This window comes from Nicotiana attenuata, chromosome 3 (genome assembly GCF_001879085.1).
Source record: "Nicotiana attenuata strain UT chromosome 3, NIATTr2, whole genome shotgun sequence".
Lineage (NCBI taxonomy): Eukaryota > Viridiplantae > Streptophyta > Magnoliopsida > Solanales > Solanaceae > Nicotiana > Nicotiana attenuata.
The window spans coordinates 43,923,904-43,944,360 of record NC_031991.1 but is presented as its reverse complement, the minus strand read 5'-3'; the positions used below and the strand labels follow the sequence as shown (position 1 = coordinate 43,944,360).

General features: G+C 39.3%; 3 protein-coding genes across 4 annotated transcripts; 2 read left to right on the top strand and 1 right to left on the bottom strand.

The window, feature by feature from the left end:
- Positions 8,972-10,630, top strand: LOC109223623 (acid phosphatase 1-like). The gene is made up of 3 exons (XM_019388004.1): positions 8,972-9,420; positions 9,584-9,793; positions 10,180-10,630. The coding sequence occupies exons 1-3, from the start codon at positions 9,020-9,022 to the stop codon at positions 10,352-10,354; spliced, it is 786 nt and encodes a 261-aa protein (XP_019243549.1). The 5' UTR covers positions 8,972-9,019; the 3' UTR covers positions 10,355-10,630.
- LOC109223621 lies at positions 15,094-18,022 on the top strand. Of its 2 annotated transcripts, none has more exons than XM_019388000.1 (3): positions 15,094-15,469; positions 15,709-17,627; positions 17,738-18,022. In XM_019388000.1, exons 1-3 carry the CDS (start codon positions 15,385-15,387, stop codon positions 17,825-17,827), a joined length of 2,094 nt encoding a protein of 697 aa, XP_019243545.1. In that variant the 5' UTR covers positions 15,094-15,384; the 3' UTR covers positions 17,828-18,022. The 2 variants fall into 2 exon arrangements, with proteins under 2 accessions (XP_019243545.1, XP_019243546.1); XM_019388001.1 differs by having other exon boundaries at positions 15,096-15,469; positions 17,741-18,022.
- Positions 18,157-19,596, bottom strand: LOC109223622. Its single transcript, XM_019388003.1, has 2 exons — positions 19,157-19,596; positions 18,157-18,653 (listed from the first exon to the last, which is right to left on the bottom strand). The coding sequence occupies exons 1-2, from the start codon at positions 19,432-19,434 to the stop codon at positions 18,374-18,376; spliced, it is 558 nt and encodes a 185-aa protein (XP_019243548.1). The 5' UTR covers positions 19,435-19,596; the 3' UTR covers positions 18,157-18,373.

The window sequence follows — 20,457 nt, the reverse complement described above, 5'->3', positions numbered from 1 at the left end:
TAGTTGAACTTACTGGCGAAGGCGCATAGCCTTGATTTAATGGCGAAGGCGCATAGCCTGAGTCCCAGTTCAACTGTTGTTGAACTTTGTCAATTTTGATGGCGAAGGCTCATGGCCTGAGTCCCAGTTCAACTGTTGTTGAACTCTGTCAATTTTGATGGCGAAGGCTCATGGCCTGAGTCCCAGTTCAACTGTTGTTGAACTTAGTGGCGAAGGCGCGTAGCCTTGATTCAATGGCGAAGGCGCATAGCCTGAGTCTTGGTTCAACCGTAGTTGAACTTACTGGCGAAGGCGCATAGCCTTGATTTAATGGCGAAGGCGCATAGCCTGAGTCTTGGTTCAACTGTTGTTGAACTTTGTCGATCTTGATGGCGAAGGCTCATGGCCTGAGTCCCAGTTCAACTGTTGTTGAACTCTGTCAATTTTGATGGCGAAGGCTCATGGCCTGAGTCCCAGTTCAACTGTTGTTGAACTTAGTGGCGAAGGCGCGTAGCCTTGATTCAATGGCGAAAGCGCATAGCCTGAGTCTTGGTTCAACCGTAGTTGAACTTACTGGCGAAGGCGCATAGCCTTGATTTAATGGCGAAGGCGCATAGCCTGAGTCTTGGTTCAACCGTAGTTGAACTTAGTCGATTTTGATGGCGAAGGCTCATGGCCTGAGTCCCAGTTCAACTGTTGTTGAACTTAGTTGATTTTGATGGCGAGGGCTCATGGCCTGAGTCCCAGTTCAAGTGTTGTTGAACTTAGTTGATTTTGATGGCGAAGGCTCATGGCCTGAGTCCAATATTGTGGGTATTGAGTGCTGAAGCTCGGTTTTGATTCGAGACCTTGAGCGGCTTACCCGTTGTCTTCTCAACCAGGGTATATAGGCTGTCTTGAGGCGACTCTCGGCTCGAGATATCTCCGTGCCGGTTTCTGGCCGGAGCTCGTATCAGGGATGCGGGAGATGCCTTACAGAGATCTTCCCTTAGGAGGGGCTTCTTCTTCTTCTTTGCACTATCCGAGATCAGAGAGAGAGAGGGCTTGGATCTTGATTTGAGATCTTCGAGTTCCCCTTGTCCGACATGCCGCTTTGGCTTATTGAGCTGGGTTGCTTTTGTTTTCCTTTTCTAGCGTTTCTTCCTTTTTGGTCCAGGGAAGAACTACGTGATTTTGCTAGGAAATTCCCACAGACGGCGCCAAATTGTTTGCTCAAAAGTTATCACATACCTTATGAGTATAAAACAACATAATTAAATCACGGGAAAATTATAGCAAAACGTAATAATCCATTGGACCAAATGAAGGGAACGAAAATAAGTACTCAGAGTTAAAAGGAGAAACATTAAAATCCTTTATTGATAATGTGGATTTGGCCTGACTCTCCATGGAGAGGTTCAGAGCCCTACAATGGTGTTCTACTCTCTCATAATATGGGTATCATTGTGTTTTTTCTCTTCTTTTTGGATAGTGACCAAGAAGAAGCCCCCCCCCCCCCTTTTAATATGGTTCCCTCTCTTGGTATTTATAGCCGTGAGCTTCGTGAGCTGGCAATAAGTGGCCGTGACCACGTTGGGGTTTTGCCTTCATGATGACGGATGGGCCGTGGCCTTGTTGATCGAATCAGATGAGGGTTGAATATCGTTAATCCTGAGTGGCCGTACCACTAATTAATCATGAATTAGCTTAAGACGGGATTAGCTTCGTTAATTATCGTGGGGTCGGATTCTGACCCATACATTTGTAAACATAGTTTTAACGTGGAAAACATTTCCTCGCATACTTGCATCAAAACAACGAATACAAAATCCCTTTTCCCTTATTTGTTTTACAGGAAAAGTAAAGAGGAAAAAGAAAATAACCTTGTCTTTAACCTACCTTTTATAAAAAGATGTAAATAGCGACAGATAAAATACGGAAAATGATCCAGTCTTTACTCTGTTTGACTATAGGCCTCACGTGAATTCACATAAAATACTGCAAACTTTTGTACTTGAACGTCAATAATTTAATACACTTTAAGGATAGTGTTTGACTCAAAAGATATTGTAATCTTTTTGAATAAATCAATCAAAAAAAAATGATGGGGTATATCTTAGTCAGACATAATAATTTTCAGATCATAAACTAATTGGAAGAACAGTATATAAGATGAGGTGAAGATAACCAATCTTATTGAAAGCTCCCATTAACCAATGGAGGAGAACATACTACATATTTTCTTGGAGGTTGTTTTATTCTTCTTTTCATTTATCAAGATTATAGAGGAGAGAAAAATGGGGAGAAGAAGAGGGGCTAAAAATCTGCCGCCCCCCTTGGGAGGTTTTTACCCTACTATATATACAGTCATGGACCTCCTGCTATGTACTTGATCCGACGCTTTTCCAAACCTCGTCTGCCTCGGTCGTTCTCTGAAGGTTGTTCCTTCTCGCTTTGACGGAAGTCGCAAGGGCGGGATATGGAATAGACCATGTCGTTCCTTGCTGCCTCACCATTTGAACGGGACGTTGGTCAGCCTGACCGTTGTGGTCAGATTTTGACCAATACAGTTAGTCCTTCCGTCTGTCGGGGTCATCCCCTGTCGAGCTCGGCAGACGGATTATGATCGTTATCAACCCGAGAGAAATCTGACTACTCACTCCTTAGTTATGCCTCTTAGGTTCGGAAGAAACGACGACACTCTTTCGATATTCTTGGACCGTTGCGACTGTTTTGGAACCAAAACGTCATTTGAGCTGAAACGTTATTTCGTGGTTGCCGCCATTATGACACGCGTTCTTAGAGATCTGAAACGTTTCGTGTGTCACCGGGTTTGATTGGCGACTCTTGGGTTTCATGCTTGGCAGATTCGTGTCTCTTATAAATAGAAGGGATACATCATTCGATTGGCACATTCCCTTGCCTTTTGCTTGAAAGATTTTTTGCAAGTATACTTTCTTCCTGATACTTCAAGCTTTACTTGTTCCTTGTGAGCCGAAAACTTCCATCCCTCCTTCTCATCGCCTCTTTTATTTGCCAAATTAGCACAGTGGCTGGTAATTCTTCTCGTGTTGATCTCCCTGTCCCAATTCCGGCGCTGGAAAATGATGCTCCGGCCACCGGAGGAGCAAAAGTGGTGGAAGATAAGGAGGTCCCGTCAGTAGCCGAGATCTTGCCTCGTCCTGGAAAAGCGCGGACTGACTTCAGCAATCGCGCCAGGGAGGAGCCGGAACCTGTCCACTCTGTTATAAAGGAGGAGGATATTGCAGATTTGAAAGCCAGGTGGGGAATTCCCCGTTATGTCGAAATGCGGGCGGTAGGGGACAACATCGTCCATTTTGACCGCCCCGGGTACTGCGTGTTCTACGCCTACCCCTTCCTTATTGGGTACACACTTCCTCTCCCTCTCGTAGTGGTGGACTTCTTTCGCTTTTACGAGGTATGCCCTGCTCAACTCTCGCCATATCTGTACAGCTGTTTCTTATGTTACTCGAGTTCGCGGAGCTTGCCGGTCGTGAGGTCACTTTGGGCACATGCTCAACATCTTCGCCCCTCAGCTTATTCGCGGCACGATGATCCACATGCGCCCTCGGGGGTCGTGGAGTCTAGTGGTGAAGATGGACGACACGGCTAACCGCCGTTTCTATGAGAATTACTTCTATGTGCGGACCAAGCACCTTGTGGCGGATCCAACGGGGTTCCCTGAGAAGTGGAACTTTGTGCGTAAGTTTCTATGTTGTTTTATTTTTAGTCGAAGGGATGCCCGACCACTTCCCGTTGTAATACTAAACAATCCCATTTTTCGCAGCTGCGAGACTACCTCTTCCACCTGTCAAAGGTATCCGAGAGTGGGTGAGTGCTATCTTTCCTCATACGGTGGGGGTTCGCACGTGGTCAGCCTTTTATGACAAGTACGGGCGCAAGCCTCTTACTGATGAGTCATTTCTGTTTGTTGTTTCTCTCCCTTTTTTTTTAACTTAGCTTCTCATGTGCTGTTTATCGATGTCAGGGAGAGTGCGGAGAGTGAGGGCTCATCCATTAGCTTTTCGGAAACTAGCCTCGTCTACTCGCCCTACCACATTATCCACTACTCGACCTTCGTCGAGAGGCTGCGACAGTGGTTATTCCTGCGGAGGCTACTTCTCAGACTGAGGTCCCGACTCGTGTCGCTCGTCTGACGGGTGAATCTCCCCATGCCGAGGAAGAAGAGGGGCCGTCCAAAAGGTGGCGAGTGGAGTTCAAGGCAGAGCCCCAAACTATGATTCATCTGGACGAATCCCCTTCGACGGGATCTGGGGTGGGGGTTGATACGGCTCCCACCGTAGAGTCGGAGCCAGCCGTCACATCTGCTGAATCAGAGGTTCCTGCCATTGTCGTTGATCAACAACCTGCCATGATGGAGGGTCAGATTTCTGGGGCTGCCGTTGTGGTTTCGGACATAACCTCGTCCTCCGTACTTGGTCGTGCTTCCTCTTCAACTGCTGAAAGAGGAAAGGGCGTTGTGGTCGACGACTACGAATCCGAGTCAGACCTCGACCCTGATGATGTTAGGATGTTTGAGGAGGGCATTACCCACTCGGTAGTTCATGCGGGAGGCCCGAAATATTTTCTTGAGATTCCTTCGGATGTCAATCTCCTGGGGGACACGGAGGAATTGGTGCCGCAGTTCGACATTTTATGCTCGGCAGCCGAGAATGCGGCCCTTCGGAACGTTCTCGATGCTGACTTGATGGACGAGGTGGCCGCTATGGGCTTAAGAGTACGTTACATTATCTCTTTTGCTTTTCTATCTTTTTTCTTGATGATAGGGTTCTAACCTGTCTTCTCATTTTTCAGACGTATATGGTGGAGGTGGAGAGTATTCGCAGGGCCAACATTTGGGGAAAGATTTTCTTGAAGATGCTGGAGAAGTATCGGCGCTATCGCAACAAGTGCCGTGAGATGAATGAGCGGCTCAAGGCGAACCCTGGTGATTGGTCTCTCGGTGAGGAGTTGGAGAAGAGGGACCAGGAATTGATGCAGGCTATTCGCATCAAGAGTGCGCTCGAGGAGCAGCTTCGTGCAAAGGACGAGGAGCTCGAGTTGGGAAAAGGGGTTGCTGCAGAGTGTGAGTATCTTCAGGAGAAGTTGAGGTCGATGCATCCGGAGATGGATCAGAATCTGAACAAGGTCGAGGCGCTGAGCGTGGAGTGGATGGGGAAATTGGCCGAGTTGGAAAGTAAGGTTTCCGGGTTGGAGAGCATCGAGAGTGCTTGGTCCGCAGCTTCGGCGAGGGCCGCGGCCCTGGAGAACACCATCCGCATCTTCCAGTCCGATCAGGAATTGGAAAGGGCGACGGCCACACTAATGGAGGCGAGGCTTGAGGAATGCATTAGTGAAATCGACCGGGAGGCATCGGCTCTGGGAGATTGGGTCACAGCTCTGGAGGCCGAAAAGGAGCGACTGTTGGCTCAAATTGAATCTTCCACTGCCGTTGTTCCCCGCCACTTGCACGAGCTTTGGGTTCACGCCGAAGCCCAGCGGGATATATATAAGAGTTTGTGGGAGGCGGGCAATGTGACAGAGGCCGCATATGAAGAAGCACGGGTGAAGGCGCGGGAGGCTCGCATCAATTGTGGGTATGACGCGGCGACGCCGGAAGATGATGAGGGCGCGGACGCCGAAGGAGAATTTCCTGGAGGTGATGGTGAAGAGGGCGGCGATGATGACGCCGAGTAAAGAGGTAGTCATCTTGTTCTGTTTTCTGTTTGTTTTTTTTTATGTTCTTTGTCGGTTGTCGTTGTTCTTTTCTTCTTTTCTTTTTTATTGTTGACTTGGCCGTATGTAGTTTGCAACCGTTTACGCGGTGGCTTTGTATAAAGAAGAATTTTTCGCTGTTATTTGCCTTGTACTTTATCCTCATTTTTGTTTTTCATGACTTCGGCGCGAGATAAACTCCCGCACGGCGAGTCCCAGTCTTTTTTTTTCCCGATGGCCCTTCGCCTTAGGAATATTTCGAACTTTCTCTCTGGCGATGGCTCGTGGCCTTAAGGGAGTGATTTCGAACTTTTGTTGAAATATCAACCCATCGTTATTCGATCAAGTTTGAATTCTTCTTTTTGGCGAAGGCCCTTGGCCTAAAAGGGCGTTATTTCGAACTTATCGAAATGTTAACCCGTCGTCGTTCGATCGAGGTCGAACTCTTCTTTTTGGCGAAGGCCCTAGCCTTAAAGGGCGTTATTTCGAACTTAACGAAATGTTAACCCGTCTTCGTTCGATCGAGGTCGAACTCTTCTTTTTGGCGAAGGCCCTTGGCCTTAAAGGGTGTTATTTCGAACTTATCGGAATGTTAATTCTTCGTCGTTCGATCGAGGTCAAACTCTTCTTTTTGGCAAAGGCCCTTGGCCTTAAAGTGTGTTATTTCGAACTTATCAAAATGTTAACCCGTCGTCGTTCGATCGAGGTCGAACTCTTTTTTTTGGCGAAGGCCCTTGGCCTTCAAAAGGTGTTATTTCGAACTTATCGAAATGTTAAACCGTCGTCGTTCGATCGAGGTCAAACTCTTCTCTTTGGCGAAGGCCCTTGGCCTTAAATGGTGTTATTTCGAACTTATCGAAATGTTAACCCGTCGTCGTTCGATCGAGGTCGAACTCTTTTTTTTGGCGAAGGCCCTTGGCCTTAAAAAGGTGTTATTTCGAACTTATCGAAATGTTAACCCGTCGTCGTTCGATCGAGGTCGAACTCTTCTTTTTGGCGAAGGCCCTTTGCCTTAAAAAGGTGTTATTTCGAACTTATTGAAATGTTAACCCGTCGTCGTTCGATCGAGGTCAAACTCTTCTCTTTGGCGAAGGCCCTTGGCCTTAAAAAGGTGTTATTTCGAACTTATCAAAATTTTAACCCGTCGTCGTTCGATCGTGGTCGAACTTTTCTCTTTGGCGAAGGCCCTTGGCCTTAAAGGGTGCTATTTCGAACTTATCGAAATGTTAGCCATCGTCAGTCCCAGTTTTTGGAGAATCGGGCATCCTCTGGGGGAGTCCCAGTTCGCTAGATATTGTTTGCATCGAAGAGTGTAATATCGGAGAGTACGAAATGTTGTTGTTTCGCTTATGTTCGATTTGTGCACATATTGGAGTTTCCTTGTCTGACTCCTGCCTTTCGGCCCGGAGATACCATCGGCGGGCGATGTTTCGGTTGCCTTGTAGTAGTTTCCTATTCTCTGATTGAGATGTTTCTTTGCTCGCTCGCCCGCGCGGCGCTTGTGTTCCTACTTGAGCAGAGAGCAAAAGGTAAGTTAAATTGATATTTTCCTTACCCCCATCCGATGGATAGGTGAATGAGAGTAGCTTTATGACGTTCCTCGTTTTGTCTGGCATTTCGATGGTTGATGGGGCCATTCCTACATTTGGTGACTGTATTCAGCTCACTTCCCATTTCTATGTTGCGCCTTTGCTACGCTTGGGTAGGGCTTTGCCTTAGCGCTCTTTTTGGTGGGTAATCGTGTTCCTTGTCTTTGATTTGGAAGAGACTAGGAAATTTTACTAAGAAATCCCCACAGACGGCGCCAAATTATTTGACTCAAAAGATATTGTAATCTTTTTGAATAAATCAATCAAAGAAAATGATGGGGTAAATCTTAGTCAGACATAATAAATTCGAGATCAATAAACTAATTGGAAGAATATATAGTATATAAGATGAGGTGAAGATAACCAATCTTATTGAAAGCTCCCATTAACCGATGGAGGAGAACATACTACATATTTTCTTGGAGGTTGTTTTATTCTTCTTTTCATTTATCAAGATTACAGAGGAGAGAAAGATGGGGAGAAGAAGAGAGGCTAAAATTCTGCCGCCCTCCTTGGGAGGTTTTTACCCTGCTATATATACAGTCATGGACTTCCTGCTATGTACTTGATCCGACGCTTTTCCATACCTTGTCTGCTTCGGTCGTTCTCTGAAGGTTGTTCCTTCTCGCTTCGACGGAAGTCGCGAGGGCATGATATGAAATAGACCATGTCGTTCCTCGCTGCCTCGCCATTTGAACGGGACGTTGGTCAGCCTGACCGTTGTGGTCAGATTTTGACCAATACGGATAGCACAGCCACCAAGTCATGTATTTATTTTTAAATTATAATAACCTGTAATTTTAAGTATCTTATATTCTCTAAATGTTGATACTTGTGTTACAAACTGTGAAGTCATATTCAATGTGATACAAACTGTGAAGTCAGGCCTCATTTAAAGAATTTAATATTTTATTCTTTACAATCATTTTAATTTTATGTATGTAAATAAAAAACAACAAGATGATGCCTCATTTCATATTAAAATTTGGATGTTTTGACTTTTGACCCTAGCTCATATAATGAACTTCTCGTTTAGGGGTTGTTCGATTGGTGGTTTAAAATTTCGCAAGATAATACAGTTTGATTGTTCTGATAAGAAAAGAAAAAGATTATCACATGACTAATGTAACATTTGGCAGATGATATTAAATAACACGTATGTTAAGTTATATGAGAATCTATTTATTGTTTTATACAAAATAAAATGTAAATTAAAAATACGTATATTAGTATTGTGAGATCAAGTATAAGTAACTAAAATATTTTCTCTTGAGCCGAGGGTCTTTTGGAAACGTCTCTACCCCTTCCAGATAGGGGTAATGTCTGTGCACGCACTATCCTCCCCAAACCCCACTAGTGAGATTTTACTGGGTCATTGTTGTTGTTGTTACTAAAATATATTTTATAATTAATCGTCGCATAAAAATCTCTTTATATTAATCCCATATATATATATAAAAAATTTATATTATAATCTTCAAATAATTAATATGTATATCAAATCGACCCCTTATTTTTTTGAAATGCCGGTCACAATAATATACTAGGAAACTAAAAATGAAAAGAGTAAAAAATATGGAGGGATAGCACGCGGAAGAAATGCTAGAAATGTAATTCACTAACATGTCATGAGATGAAAGGTCAGTAAAAAGGCGTTCAAACTTTATATAAAGGACCAATCACACAACAATGTTAGTACCTCTTACTTTCTAAAGAGTAACAAACATACCAAAAACATGAGGGCATTTTTCTTCTTCCTCCTTATTTCCATGGCAGCGATAGCTGCCAGAGCGTCCCACGCAGAGTCTATTCCCAACCAAATCCACCCTCTGCGGCCGACGGCTGGTTCCGCCGGCCGCCACATTCCTCAAATCAACTGCCTGAGCTGGCGTTTGGCAGTTGAAACCAACAACATCCAAAACTGGAAATTAGTGCCCCTACAATGCGAAAGCTACGTGGGGCACTACATGCTTGGCAAGCAGTACCGGGACGACTGCAACGCTGTGGTCGTCGCGGCTATCCAGTATGCTAAGACCCTCAAAATTGCCAAAGATGGCAAGGATGTTTGGGTCTTTGATATTGATGAAACTACTCTCTCTAACCTTCCTTATTATGCTCGTTCTGATGTCGCCTTTGGGTAAGTTTTTAGGAAATACAACTTCTGTACCTAGATATAGTGCGTAAAATTTCAACAAATACCATGTTCTGAACCCATAATTACAAATGTGCAATAGATTCAGTGATGAAAAATGTAAAACTCAAGTTCTTGACTAATAAAGTGTACTTTTAATTGTTATCAGGGCAACAAAATTCAACGGGACGAAGTTTGACGAGTGGACGAGAGAAGGAAAAGCACCAGCAGTACCAGGCGCTCTGTTTCTGTACAGAACATTGTTGGCTATGGGTATTAAACCAGTCTTTATCACTGGAACAAAAGAAGAATTCAAACAAGTCAGGATTGCTAACCTAAAAAAAGTTGGCTACCATTCTTGGGTGAAGCTCATCTTGAAGTAAGAATATTATAATTGACTATCTTTAGGTCCGTTTGGCCATGAGTTTTGCCAAAATAAATTTGGGATTTATTTCAAAACTCATGTTTGGCCATAAATTTTGCCCATATATTGGCCAAATCTCAAATCTCAAATTTCAAATCCCAAAATCAGCTATTGAGCTATTTTGGGCCAAAATCCCAAAACTTGGGAATTATATACATGTTTTTTCAAAATAAAGTTGGAAAATATATTTTAAAAATGTATGTCCAAACACATTTTTATTTTCAAACCAAATTTCACCCAAATCAGATTTCTCAAAATAATAAGATCTATAGCCAAACGCTAGCTAAAATTGAGCATTTTAGGGTTATAGTGATTGATATGATATGAATATTTGGGTGCAGGGGAGTAAATGATACAGGATCATCGGTAATGTACAAGTCAGGTAAAAGGGCAGAGTTGGTGAAAGCTGGATACAGAATTGTTGGCAATATAGGAGACCAATGGAGTGATTTACTTGGTGATTTTGTTGGTGACCGCACTTTCAAATTGCCGGATCCAATGTACTACATTGGTTGAAGAACATTATTAGGGTTTCTGTTTCAATATCAGGATTGGAATTAATGTCAAGTAATTTAACAATCCTGATTTTTATTAGGGTATGTATTTGGTTTTTACTCTTGAAATGTTCTACACCCCAATCTCCTTTTTTGTGTTTTCTTTGTGTAATCTCAATTGGGTGAAGAAATGACAAGTGCAGTTATAATTCATAACAATTGTGCCAAGTACTATTGACAAAATAAGTAGGTAGAATATGTGTATCCGATGAATATAAAAGCTGTCCATTTCGTTTAAGACATTGCTTGTCACAGTCAGCAACAACCTAAAATATTGAAAGGCATGATTCATCGCAATAATTATGTGCCACTTGTATACTATACTTTTCCTTTTATTTAATGAAGTTTAATGGGGATGATAGAATGATGGAATTAGATTTATGATATGATAAAATATAAAACTAAATTTTTCTATACGCAAAAGTATAAATTGATTTAGAGCATGATGGCAAATCTGTCTATTTGTAGAATACACAATATTCAAAAAAATAGAGGTTTGTGTCATCTATATCCACAAGGGGAAGGTATGTGTTCAAGTCGAAGTCTCTGTGAAAGGTAAGTAATGCGTAATTCTCCCTTTCGTTTTTCATTTGTTACTTTTACGTGATAAAATAGGGTTAGCTAGCATTTTCGTAAAAATTGCACAGGGCGTCTTATTTGGTCGCCCCCTTTAACTTATACCTATATTTTTAAAATTATTTAATCTATACCCTAATTTTTATAACTTCAAGCGCTTCCTTCTTCCCGCTACCTGTGCGCTCCTTTCTTCCTCCTTTCTTTTCTACTCTTTATTCTACTCTTCATTTTTTGTAATTTGTAGTATATTTTACTGCTGATTTGCTCTAGTAACTAAATTGATCATCTAAAGAAGTTCACTGTCGAGGAAGCAAAAAGCTAACATTGTTAAAGCTACTGCAGAATTTAAATTTCTATCCCTAAATTCATAGTTTTGTATGCAATAGGTGTTCAGATTGTTAGGGAGATAGGAGGAAGAAGACCTGTTGCGCATCTTTACATTAGATTATAGTTGGGAGTTGGGACTTATGTCTAGATACAGGGAAAACTTCAGCTAAAACATGCTGAAGTTCAGCAAATATAGAACAAAACTTCAGCTAGTAGAATGCTTAAGTTCAGCAATTACAAATAAAAACTTCAGCCAATTACGCGAAAAACTTCAGCTAAAACATGTTGAAGTTCAGCAACTAGAGAACAAAACTTCAGCTAGTACGACTGTAGGACAAAAACTTCAGCTTATATAGTGCTGAATTTTTTACAAATGAACTAAATAACTTCAGCATCTTTTGCTGAAGTTTTTTAAAAAAGTTTTATGACAAAACTAATGAATCCGGGACAAAACTTTAGCTTATTTAGTGTTAAAATTTTTACAAATGAACTAAATAACTTCAGCATCTTCTGCTAAAGTTTTTGAAAAAGCTTTTACGACAAAACTATTGAATCCATGACAAAACTTCAGCTAAAACATGCTGAAGTTCAACAAAAAGAGAACAAAACTTCAGCTAGTAGATTGTTTAAGTTCAGCAATTACAAACAACTTCAGGCCCATCTACTAAAATGCTGAAGTTTGCGTGATTGCCTTTGCTACTTCAGGCCCGTATGCCTGAAGTTTACGCGAAAAGTGGGTACGCTTGCAATTTTTTTTTGCAAAGCGGGTATAAGTTAAAACGTGACCCAAAAAGCGGGTATAGATGCAATTCTCCCAGCATTTTCCTGCTGGTGTATAGTACATGGTAAAGGCCCACATTTGGATTTTTCTCATAGAAAGAGATGCGTAAAAGGCCTATTAGATGAACGCCGAGATTGATATTGGGATTGTTACACAAATAGCCGGCCTAATTCAATGTTTATATTTTCTAGCCGATATACATTGATTATACATAGGTATACATATATTATATATGAATTATGCAAATATTATGCATCTACCGGCTATTTTTAGTTTAATAGATTAGGTAGACGACTATTTGAGTTAAAAACCGACTAAACCTATCGAACTGAACCGTATCGAGCCAATTATTAGGTTTAGTTTAATATAAATTTATATACGAAAAATATATATTTTATGTACTAATTAAGTTTAAACTAACAAAGCATTAAGTTTTTTTTCTTGGGTCTTGGGATTAATATCTGAAATCCCAACTTTCAAACCTATTTTACTACTCATATCGGAACCAAAATTAGTTCTAACATCTTGAGTAGCAAGCCACTAGGTATTCCAGCGATCTTCAGTGACAAGCCATAAGGTATTGGGTATCTTTCCTCTCATATGATTTAGATTTCTCTTGTTGGATACTAATATTTTACTAATAAATTATATTCTTGAGTCCCAACTTGATTAGTATCTTCCCACTCGTATGATTTATATTTCTCTTATCTTTACTTAATTTGTTTTACGCTACCATATAATAGTGGGATGAATCTCTATTTTGGACATCTTTCATGTTCCTTTGATTATCACTTTTAAAATAGTAAAAATGTCTAGAGAGTTTTGCCAAATCCTATGCAAGTACACATTATTGCATTCTAACTTGGACAAGCGACTCTTGCATGATATTTTAAAAAAGATACCGAAAAATTAACCGAACCGTACCAATACCGAAGGGAGACCGAGATAATTGGGACGGTTTTTAAAAGTTTAATTTGATTATACAAAATAAATAACCGAAGATTTGGTATGGTATAAATTTTATAAAATAATCGGCTGAACTGAACCATTGACCCCTATTGCATACCAGTACTTTCCAAAACTTATCCTTTTAACTATGCTAGAATGCTTGTTAAATTAATTTAATCTAGACCTTCATAAGTTACATTGTACAAAGTGTCACTCATCTTATATTGATCATGCACAAACCAATCTATTTTTTCCAAAATTTTCTTCTTGAAGAAATATCACGATGTGTAGTACAGTATATATGTTAGTGTCTAGTTATTTGATCAAGATGTGGTCATTCTGTTTTTCATCTGGTACCTTAATTTGTTATGACTTGAATTTTTGTATGCGTAATTAACTTAAATATCTGCCAACCCAGGTGCTTAAACTTAAAATAACTGGCGCATGTATAATCCACGTATACTTCATTTATAATAGTGTATAATCATATATAATCATTGTATAATTTATATATATATTGGCTGAAAAAATAAATAGTGAATTCAGTTGGCTATTTGCGTAAAGATCCTTTTTATTAGTGATTGCACTCTATCTTAGCCAAAGAAGAATGATATGATGACCCTTTATTGTGTAATAGCCCACGGATCCCACGATTGAACTGGAAAAGGTTTTGTTGTTGTTACCTTGGGCAATTCCATACCAAAATGGGAGGAGAAAGTAAGAATCATATAAGGGCGAATTTATAATTTCATTGTTAAGGTATTTTTTGGTTAAAATCCAAGGGTCAAAACAATGAGGCCCAAAAGCCTTGAGATAGCTAGAGGGGGAAGTGCACGGTTAGCCACTAATAACAGATGTATTTACTTTTAAGCCACTGTTTAAAATGTATTTAGTCTTTAGCCACTGCTTTAATAAACTTTACCTGCCCGGACGAAAACACCCTTCTGCTCATAAAAGTTCAGGACCAAGTGTCCTTAACTTTTGAACTTGCAACTCTAAGTTCGACTTCAGGACTACATGTCCTTAACTTTTGAACTTGCAACTCGAAGTTCAAGACTTCAGGACTACATGTCCTTAACTTTTGAACTTGGAACTCGAAGTTCAGGACCACTTGTCCTTAAGTTCTGTGCTTGTAACTCTAAGTTAAGGACTACTTGTCCTTAACTTTTGAACTTGTAAGTCTTAGTTCAGGACCTATTGTCCTTGACTTTTGAGCTTGTTAGTCTAAGTTCAGGACCAAGTGTCCTTAATTTTTGAACTTGTAACTGTAAGTTCAGGACCAAGTGTCCTTAACTTTTGAGCTTGTTAGTCTAAGTTCAGGACCTATTGTCCTTAACTTTTGAGCTTGTTAGTCTAGGTTCAGGACCTATTGTCCTTAACTTTTGCGCTTGTTAGTCTAAGTTCAGGACCAAGTGTCCTTAACTTTTGAACTTGTAACTGTAAGTTCAAGATCCATAACGTAGCAGAAAACCAAACGTTCTATAGCATAAGCTTTAAGTCCATCAACGAATAATAAACATTTCATAAGAGAAATAATAAGTTTTTGCAATAGCTAACAAAATTGTGTATTTCAAGTAAAATATACATATGTAGCAAAATTTGCAGAGAAGTTTGCATGACCAGTTTGAGTGCATTTTTTTGCCCAGACATGGAGTACACCTTACGGACTGTACTTTTCTGAATTTCTATCATATACTATGCACTTTACATTTTGGTGGCAAGCTGTAATGGTTTGAGTGTTTGAAAGATTTTTGTGAGATTCGTTGATGGTGAATACTGCATAGTGTAATATGCATTACATTCTGTCTGAAGAAAGGGTGTCGCTTCTCCCTGACATGAAAGAGATAGAGAAAGGGTACCATAGTCTTTTCATATTAATTTTAATAGACTAGTGGCTACTATTGCTAAGCATTGAAAATGTTGGATAAAAAGTAAATACCACTTTAAAAAATAGCTACCCCACACAATTTTTACTCAAAAAGGGGACATTTGCTTATATCATTCTAAAAAATTTTCTTGAAGCCCAAAAGAAAATATTGGCCCAGACTGCAATCTGCGAGAGCCCAACTCCCAAACTCTGGGCTATTCCCTCAGGTGGTGGTCCCTGTGAATTTTCGCCGCGCTCACTGTAGTCCACATGCCCCAACGGTCATATTTCAGAAATTCAGATTTAAAAATCCGTATGCTACGTATTCCTAACGGTCATCTTCTTCATTTCCCTTCTCTACCTGAGTCTTTGTTTACTCCCTCGCTATTCATATATTCCAAAACTTTTCAAGAAAGCAAGATAAGAGTGATTTTCTGAAATTAGGATATTTTTGATTTTTCTGAGTGAAAAGCATAAACAATTTTGAAGAAAAATGGATGGTATTACTCCTCGGAAAGCAACTCCATCGCTGAGCTCTCCTAATAAGCCTTCTGCTGTTCCAGATCGTTCGCTTTCTGGTATGTTCTCACGCCTTTATCATACAAATTTACACAAAGTTCAACCATATTTTGAATTCTTGAAACCCTAAAATTAAGTTCTTCTGCGATAGTTTCTTTGATTGATTCACTTTATCACCACATTGTATGTTCATTGTGATGTAGTTATTAGGAAATTCTTGAAATCGTAGAATTTATAGTAGCTGTATTTATCTCATATTGTCTTGTTTTGTTGATAGTGTTTTTATTTCTGTTATTAGGGTCAAGAGAAACGAATGAAAATGACCAGCCGCTTGTTCATAAAACCATGACTAAAAATTTCATGTCACCTACCATATCTGCAGCTTCAAAAGCTTCAGTTCCAATTAGAAAGAAAATTTTAGCCGAAAGGAATGAAATTTCCAGCTCTTGTGAAAACCATCCTCAGAATAAATCCTCAAATCTTGGGTCTAAAACCAATTCCCTAAATTCAACTTCTCATCATCGTTCTGGAAAATTACCTATTTCTAATTCCTACAGTTATGCCTCTGAATCTGATAATGACCAAGAAAACAACTTTGTTGTTGATTCATCCTATAAGCCTTACGACCCTCTCACTAATGACCTCGGCCCTAGGCCTAAGTATCTACGTTACAAGCCAAATAGACGTCGTCGGATCATTCTTGATTCAAATCAAGAAATCAAACAAGGCGATTCTCGTGATTCTCAGGAATCTGATGATAATGAAGAGTCATTGGAGCAAGTTCAAGATTCCTTAAATCTACCAGAAAAACATACTAGTAATTTGGAGGTAGAAACTGAAGAAGATGGGGATAATAGTGTTGATGAGGATGAGGAACAAATGGAAGAGGTTGTGGAAAGAAAATGGGGCCTAAAAGGACTATTCAAAATTTTGCTTCTATTGGTTGTTTTCTTCCTTTTAGGCTCAAATTTATCTTCCATAAACTCTATGGTGAGTTCTGAAAACGGCGACATGATTCGAAAGAACATCTTTGAAGCTGTTTTCCATGAAACTTATAGGAGTGGAAGTGTACCTGCGGAGCAGCTAGAGTACTCTCAAAGTGGTTTTCTGGAGTTGAGTCAAAGGGGGACTAGTATTGAACTTAAGGCAGTTGAATTTGTTGAAGATGTTGTAGTGGGGTTCTTGAATGTGGAAAATGCTGATATTGAAAAAACTGGTGCAGATATTGGTATTGAACAGGACAACACAGTGGTTAATGTTACTGATCAAAGTGTACATGGTGATGAAGAGGAGGAAACCATGTCAAAAGCTGCTGGTGAAGTTACTAGTTCCAATGAGGTAGATGAGGAAGAAGTTGAAGATTTTCATGAGCAACTGCAGAAGGATCAAGTTCTTGAGAAGGACTCTAACCAAGATGAGGAAATCATGTCAAAAGCTGCTGGTGAAGTTACTAGTTCCAATGAAGTGAATGAAGAAGAAGTTGAACCATTGCTTGATGACATTTCAAGTACTTCTGCTCAGTCAAGTTACAAATTTGAGCAAGCAGAAGCTGCTTACAATGTTGAGCAGGTGGAGGAAATCTCTGTAGATGAAGAATTAACTGAGACAGAATTTAAAGTAACTGAAGTAATTGACACAGAATATGAAACCAGTAATCTTAACATTGAATTAGAGTCGAACAATGCTGAAATCAAAGAAACTGGATTGAATAATGCAGTTATTGTCATTGGAGTTTCTGCATTGTCAGTGCTTTTAGTGGCATCTTTGGTTACCATCTATATTTCAAGGAAAGTAAGAGCTTCTATTGAAACTCCTCAAGTTGGGACATTCAATGTCTTAGAGGAGAAAAATGAAACTTCTGTTGTAAAGGTTTCATCTTTGAGTGACCCTTCAGAAAATCTCAGAAACTTTACTCAGCTTGAGAGAACACCTGCCATTGGATCCATTACAGCAGCTTCCTCTTTGTTTGGTCCAAAGAAAGAAGCATCAAAAGAGATTAGTCAAATCAGTGCTCCAAATGTTGAACTGCTAGAGGAAATGGTACTTGAAGAAGTCAGCAGCAGCTCCCTTAGAAGTTATGTTAGGAAAAACAACACTATTGAAGCAGAAGAGAACAGCAACACTAAAGGCAGCAAAGTATATGTTGTTGATCACTCTAAAGCAGATTCTGCATCATATGGAAGCTTTACAGCTGAAAAGAAGATCATCAAGAAAAAGGTATGCTAAACATTTAGTCTATTTTCCCCCTTTAAGTGTTCAAATTCTTATGTAGTCCTTTCTTATATTTGGATAAAAGCTACAATCTTTAACTGTTTGGTTTCTAAAAGCAGGTGGAGAAAGATGGAGAAGAGATCAAGAAGATGGTGTTGACAACCCCAGTTAGGCGATCAAGTCGAATTGCTGCCATGTCCCCTTGAATAAGTATTCAGCTGTAGGACTTTTTCTTGTTAGTTTAGTGGAAACAGCATCTCTGTTGTTTCATATTCTTTTGTCTTCTTTCAGATCAAATTGTAGGGGTGAAGTAGTAGTGCATCAAGTGCAATGGCAACTAATTGTAACTTGTAGGAAATTGATGAATCTTAACTTTAAATGGAGAATTATCTTGATCACAATTCCTCATTCATAAATCTTTTGCAGACTAGATAGAATTAGACCTACTAAGATTAGAGTTTGCTTCTAAAACAGTATTTATCAGAAGGCACCATATGGATTCATTCTGGGAATGATGAGTAATGAAGATTAAACAAACTTAAACAACAATAGAGTTTGTTATCATTATTCTTTTCCAGTTTCCAAGGAACTGCAAGGGCAAAAAATATATTTCTGAAATAACATAAACAAAATTGAAGTATACACATCTATCTCTTACTCTCTAGACTAGATCTCTCTCTCTCTCTCTCTTGAATAGTAGTCTCCTCTTATTTCTTTTTCACTTTTCTGATCACTTGTTTTGATAGGAGGGTCTAGGTTCTATGGAGAGGAATTAGAGGGGGTCTGCTCCTGCTGATAAAACTTGCCTTTCCATTAGTACAAGATGCTGAAAATCTTGAGGCTTTCTTCAATATAGTTGGCTTTGGAAGAGTATATGACTTGTAAGAATCCAATCCAGCTCCATAGCTTTTGCAAGACTTCATTTTCCTTTTGTAAGGTGATTCTTTCTTAACAAGATCCTCTAAACTTGTCACTCTTGATAAAGATGTAAAAGACTGCGATTTGCCTTGATAAAACTTTGATAATCCTCTCCTGCAATATTCATAAATGAAAAGTATAAGAATTCCACCATCAAATTTCATTTCTCATGATAACAAGATTGATCATTTTAAGTTGTAATTCATCAAAAGACATTCTTTTCTATTGTTGTTACTACTTCTGTTCCATTATACATGACACTTATTTCTTATAAGTCTGCTCCAAAATGAATGATTCAATATATCCGTATATAACATGACACTAAGGTTTGTATGTGCCAAAAATCAATTTTTCATTTTAAAATTCTGCGTTCAGTCAAATAAGTCAAATACTATTACATGAAGGGGATAACTGGTAAAGTTACTCTTGGTTCACGGGATCAACCCGTAGAAACAGCCTCTTGCAGAAATACAAGGTAAGATAAAGACGATGTAAAATAGACCTTATGGTATGGCCCTTCCCCGAACTCCGTCCATAGCGAGAGCTAAGTGCACCAGGCGGCTTTTTTTTTTTAGGTCAAATGCTATCACATAATGCAGAACGATGAAAGTACTTACTTGATAGGTAATTGTGCCATGAGGGATGATAAGTCATATAAAGCTTCATCAGAATTAGGTGAACATGAAGAGGGAGATGAAGATGCATCATCTGTTGTGTCTAATGAAGATGAACAAGTTGATCCATTTGAAATTGTTGATGATTCTCCAATGGATGATGAAACTGACGAAGAAGGTGAGTGGCTGTTGTTGTTGTTGTTGTATATCTCACCATTATTACCTAATTCATGTCCTTCATCTATCATCCATAACTGATGTTGATCTTGATTCTTCATCATGTTTGCTAGCTAAGTTTGCCTTATAATTTCTTGAAATTGAAGAAGCAGATCAAGAAAAATGTTGAGATAATAATAATAATCTGTGAGTTGGGCTAAAGCTTTGGTGTCTATCTGTTAAAGGCACATGCAAAAGAAAACATGGGATTTTTTGTGTATTCTAGGAAGGCATTTATATATGTGACTATGCAGAAGAAAAAAGATAATGTGTGGATATAGTTCACTTTTACTTTTGAGACTTTATGACAGCTAATAACACAGAAATTTCATCACAGTCCAACTAAATAAATGACACCTGTAAAATGACCAAAGTACCGTATGAGAAGTCGACACGTGTCGAAAAGTTAAGTAGGTAGCACGGCAAGAAAATGGAACGTTAGTGTTAGGACTCTAGACTAAGATAATAATTCATGAATTTAATATATGTGTCTGTAGAAGTAAAGGTAGGCCTTATCCTGAGATTCGACATTATCTTGTCGTATGGTTTCAAATGAATGTCTTGACTTTAGAATTGCACTAAGTTGAAGAGGATAAGCTCAAGTATTGAAATATTAGCCATCAGTATCCGAGTCATCAGCTAAGTCCACAAATATTTTTAAAAAAAAGTATATTCTTTTTTTTTCCTTTATCTTTAGGAAAAATCCTTTTGGCCTAACTAAATTTGGCCAGATTGACCCAAATGGGGTTAATTTAGTCTTTTTACGAGGGTAAATTACGTTTTTCAATACCCATAATACCCTTTTACTTTATTTTTAATTATTTCTCCCACCATTTATTGTTTATCTTCTCAATGCATGGAAGAGCTCAAAAGGTAAAACCTATTTGTCTTCTCAATGCAAAAAGTTTTTTTTTTATTTTTTTTTACGTATTTACAGCCCTTTTTTTTTTATTAATATACACCCATATAATCCTCCATAATTAAATCTATATACATGTATTTTATTGGGCATTTCGTATAATTTTTAGTATTTGATTTGTATTTCGTATATTATATAGTATAATACGGCCTTCCATAAAATACATTTA

Coding starts and splice junctions, on each gene's coding strand:
- LOC109223623 (XM_019388004.1), top strand. CDS start 9,020: ATGAGGGCATTTTTCTTCTTCCTCCTTATTTCCATGGCAGCGATAGCT. Junction 9,421..9,583: donor CGTTCTGATGTCGCCTTTGG/GTAAGTTTTTAG, acceptor AATTGTTATCAG/GGCAACAAAATTCAACGGGA. Junction 9,794..10,179: donor TGGGTGAAGCTCATCTTGAA/GTAAGAATATTA, acceptor ATTTGGGTGCAG/GGGAGTAAATGATACAGGAT.
- LOC109223621 (XM_019388000.1), top strand. CDS start 15,385: ATGGATGGTATTACTCCTCGGAAAGCAACTCCATCGCTGAGCTCTCCT. Junction 15,470..15,708: donor TCCAGATCGTTCGCTTTCTG/GTATGTTCTCAC, acceptor TTCTGTTATTAG/GGTCAAGAGAAACGAATGAA. Junction 17,628..17,737: donor AGAAGATCATCAAGAAAAAG/GTATGCTAAACA, acceptor GGTTTCTAAAAG/CAGGTGGAGAAAGATGGAGA.
- LOC109223622 (XM_019388003.1), bottom strand. CDS start 19,434: ATGATGAAGAATCAAGATCAACATCAGTTATGGATGATAGATGAAGGA. Junction 18,654..19,156: donor ATGGCACAATTACCTATCAA/GTAAGTACTTTC, acceptor TGAATATTGCAG/GAGAGGATTATCAAAGTTTT.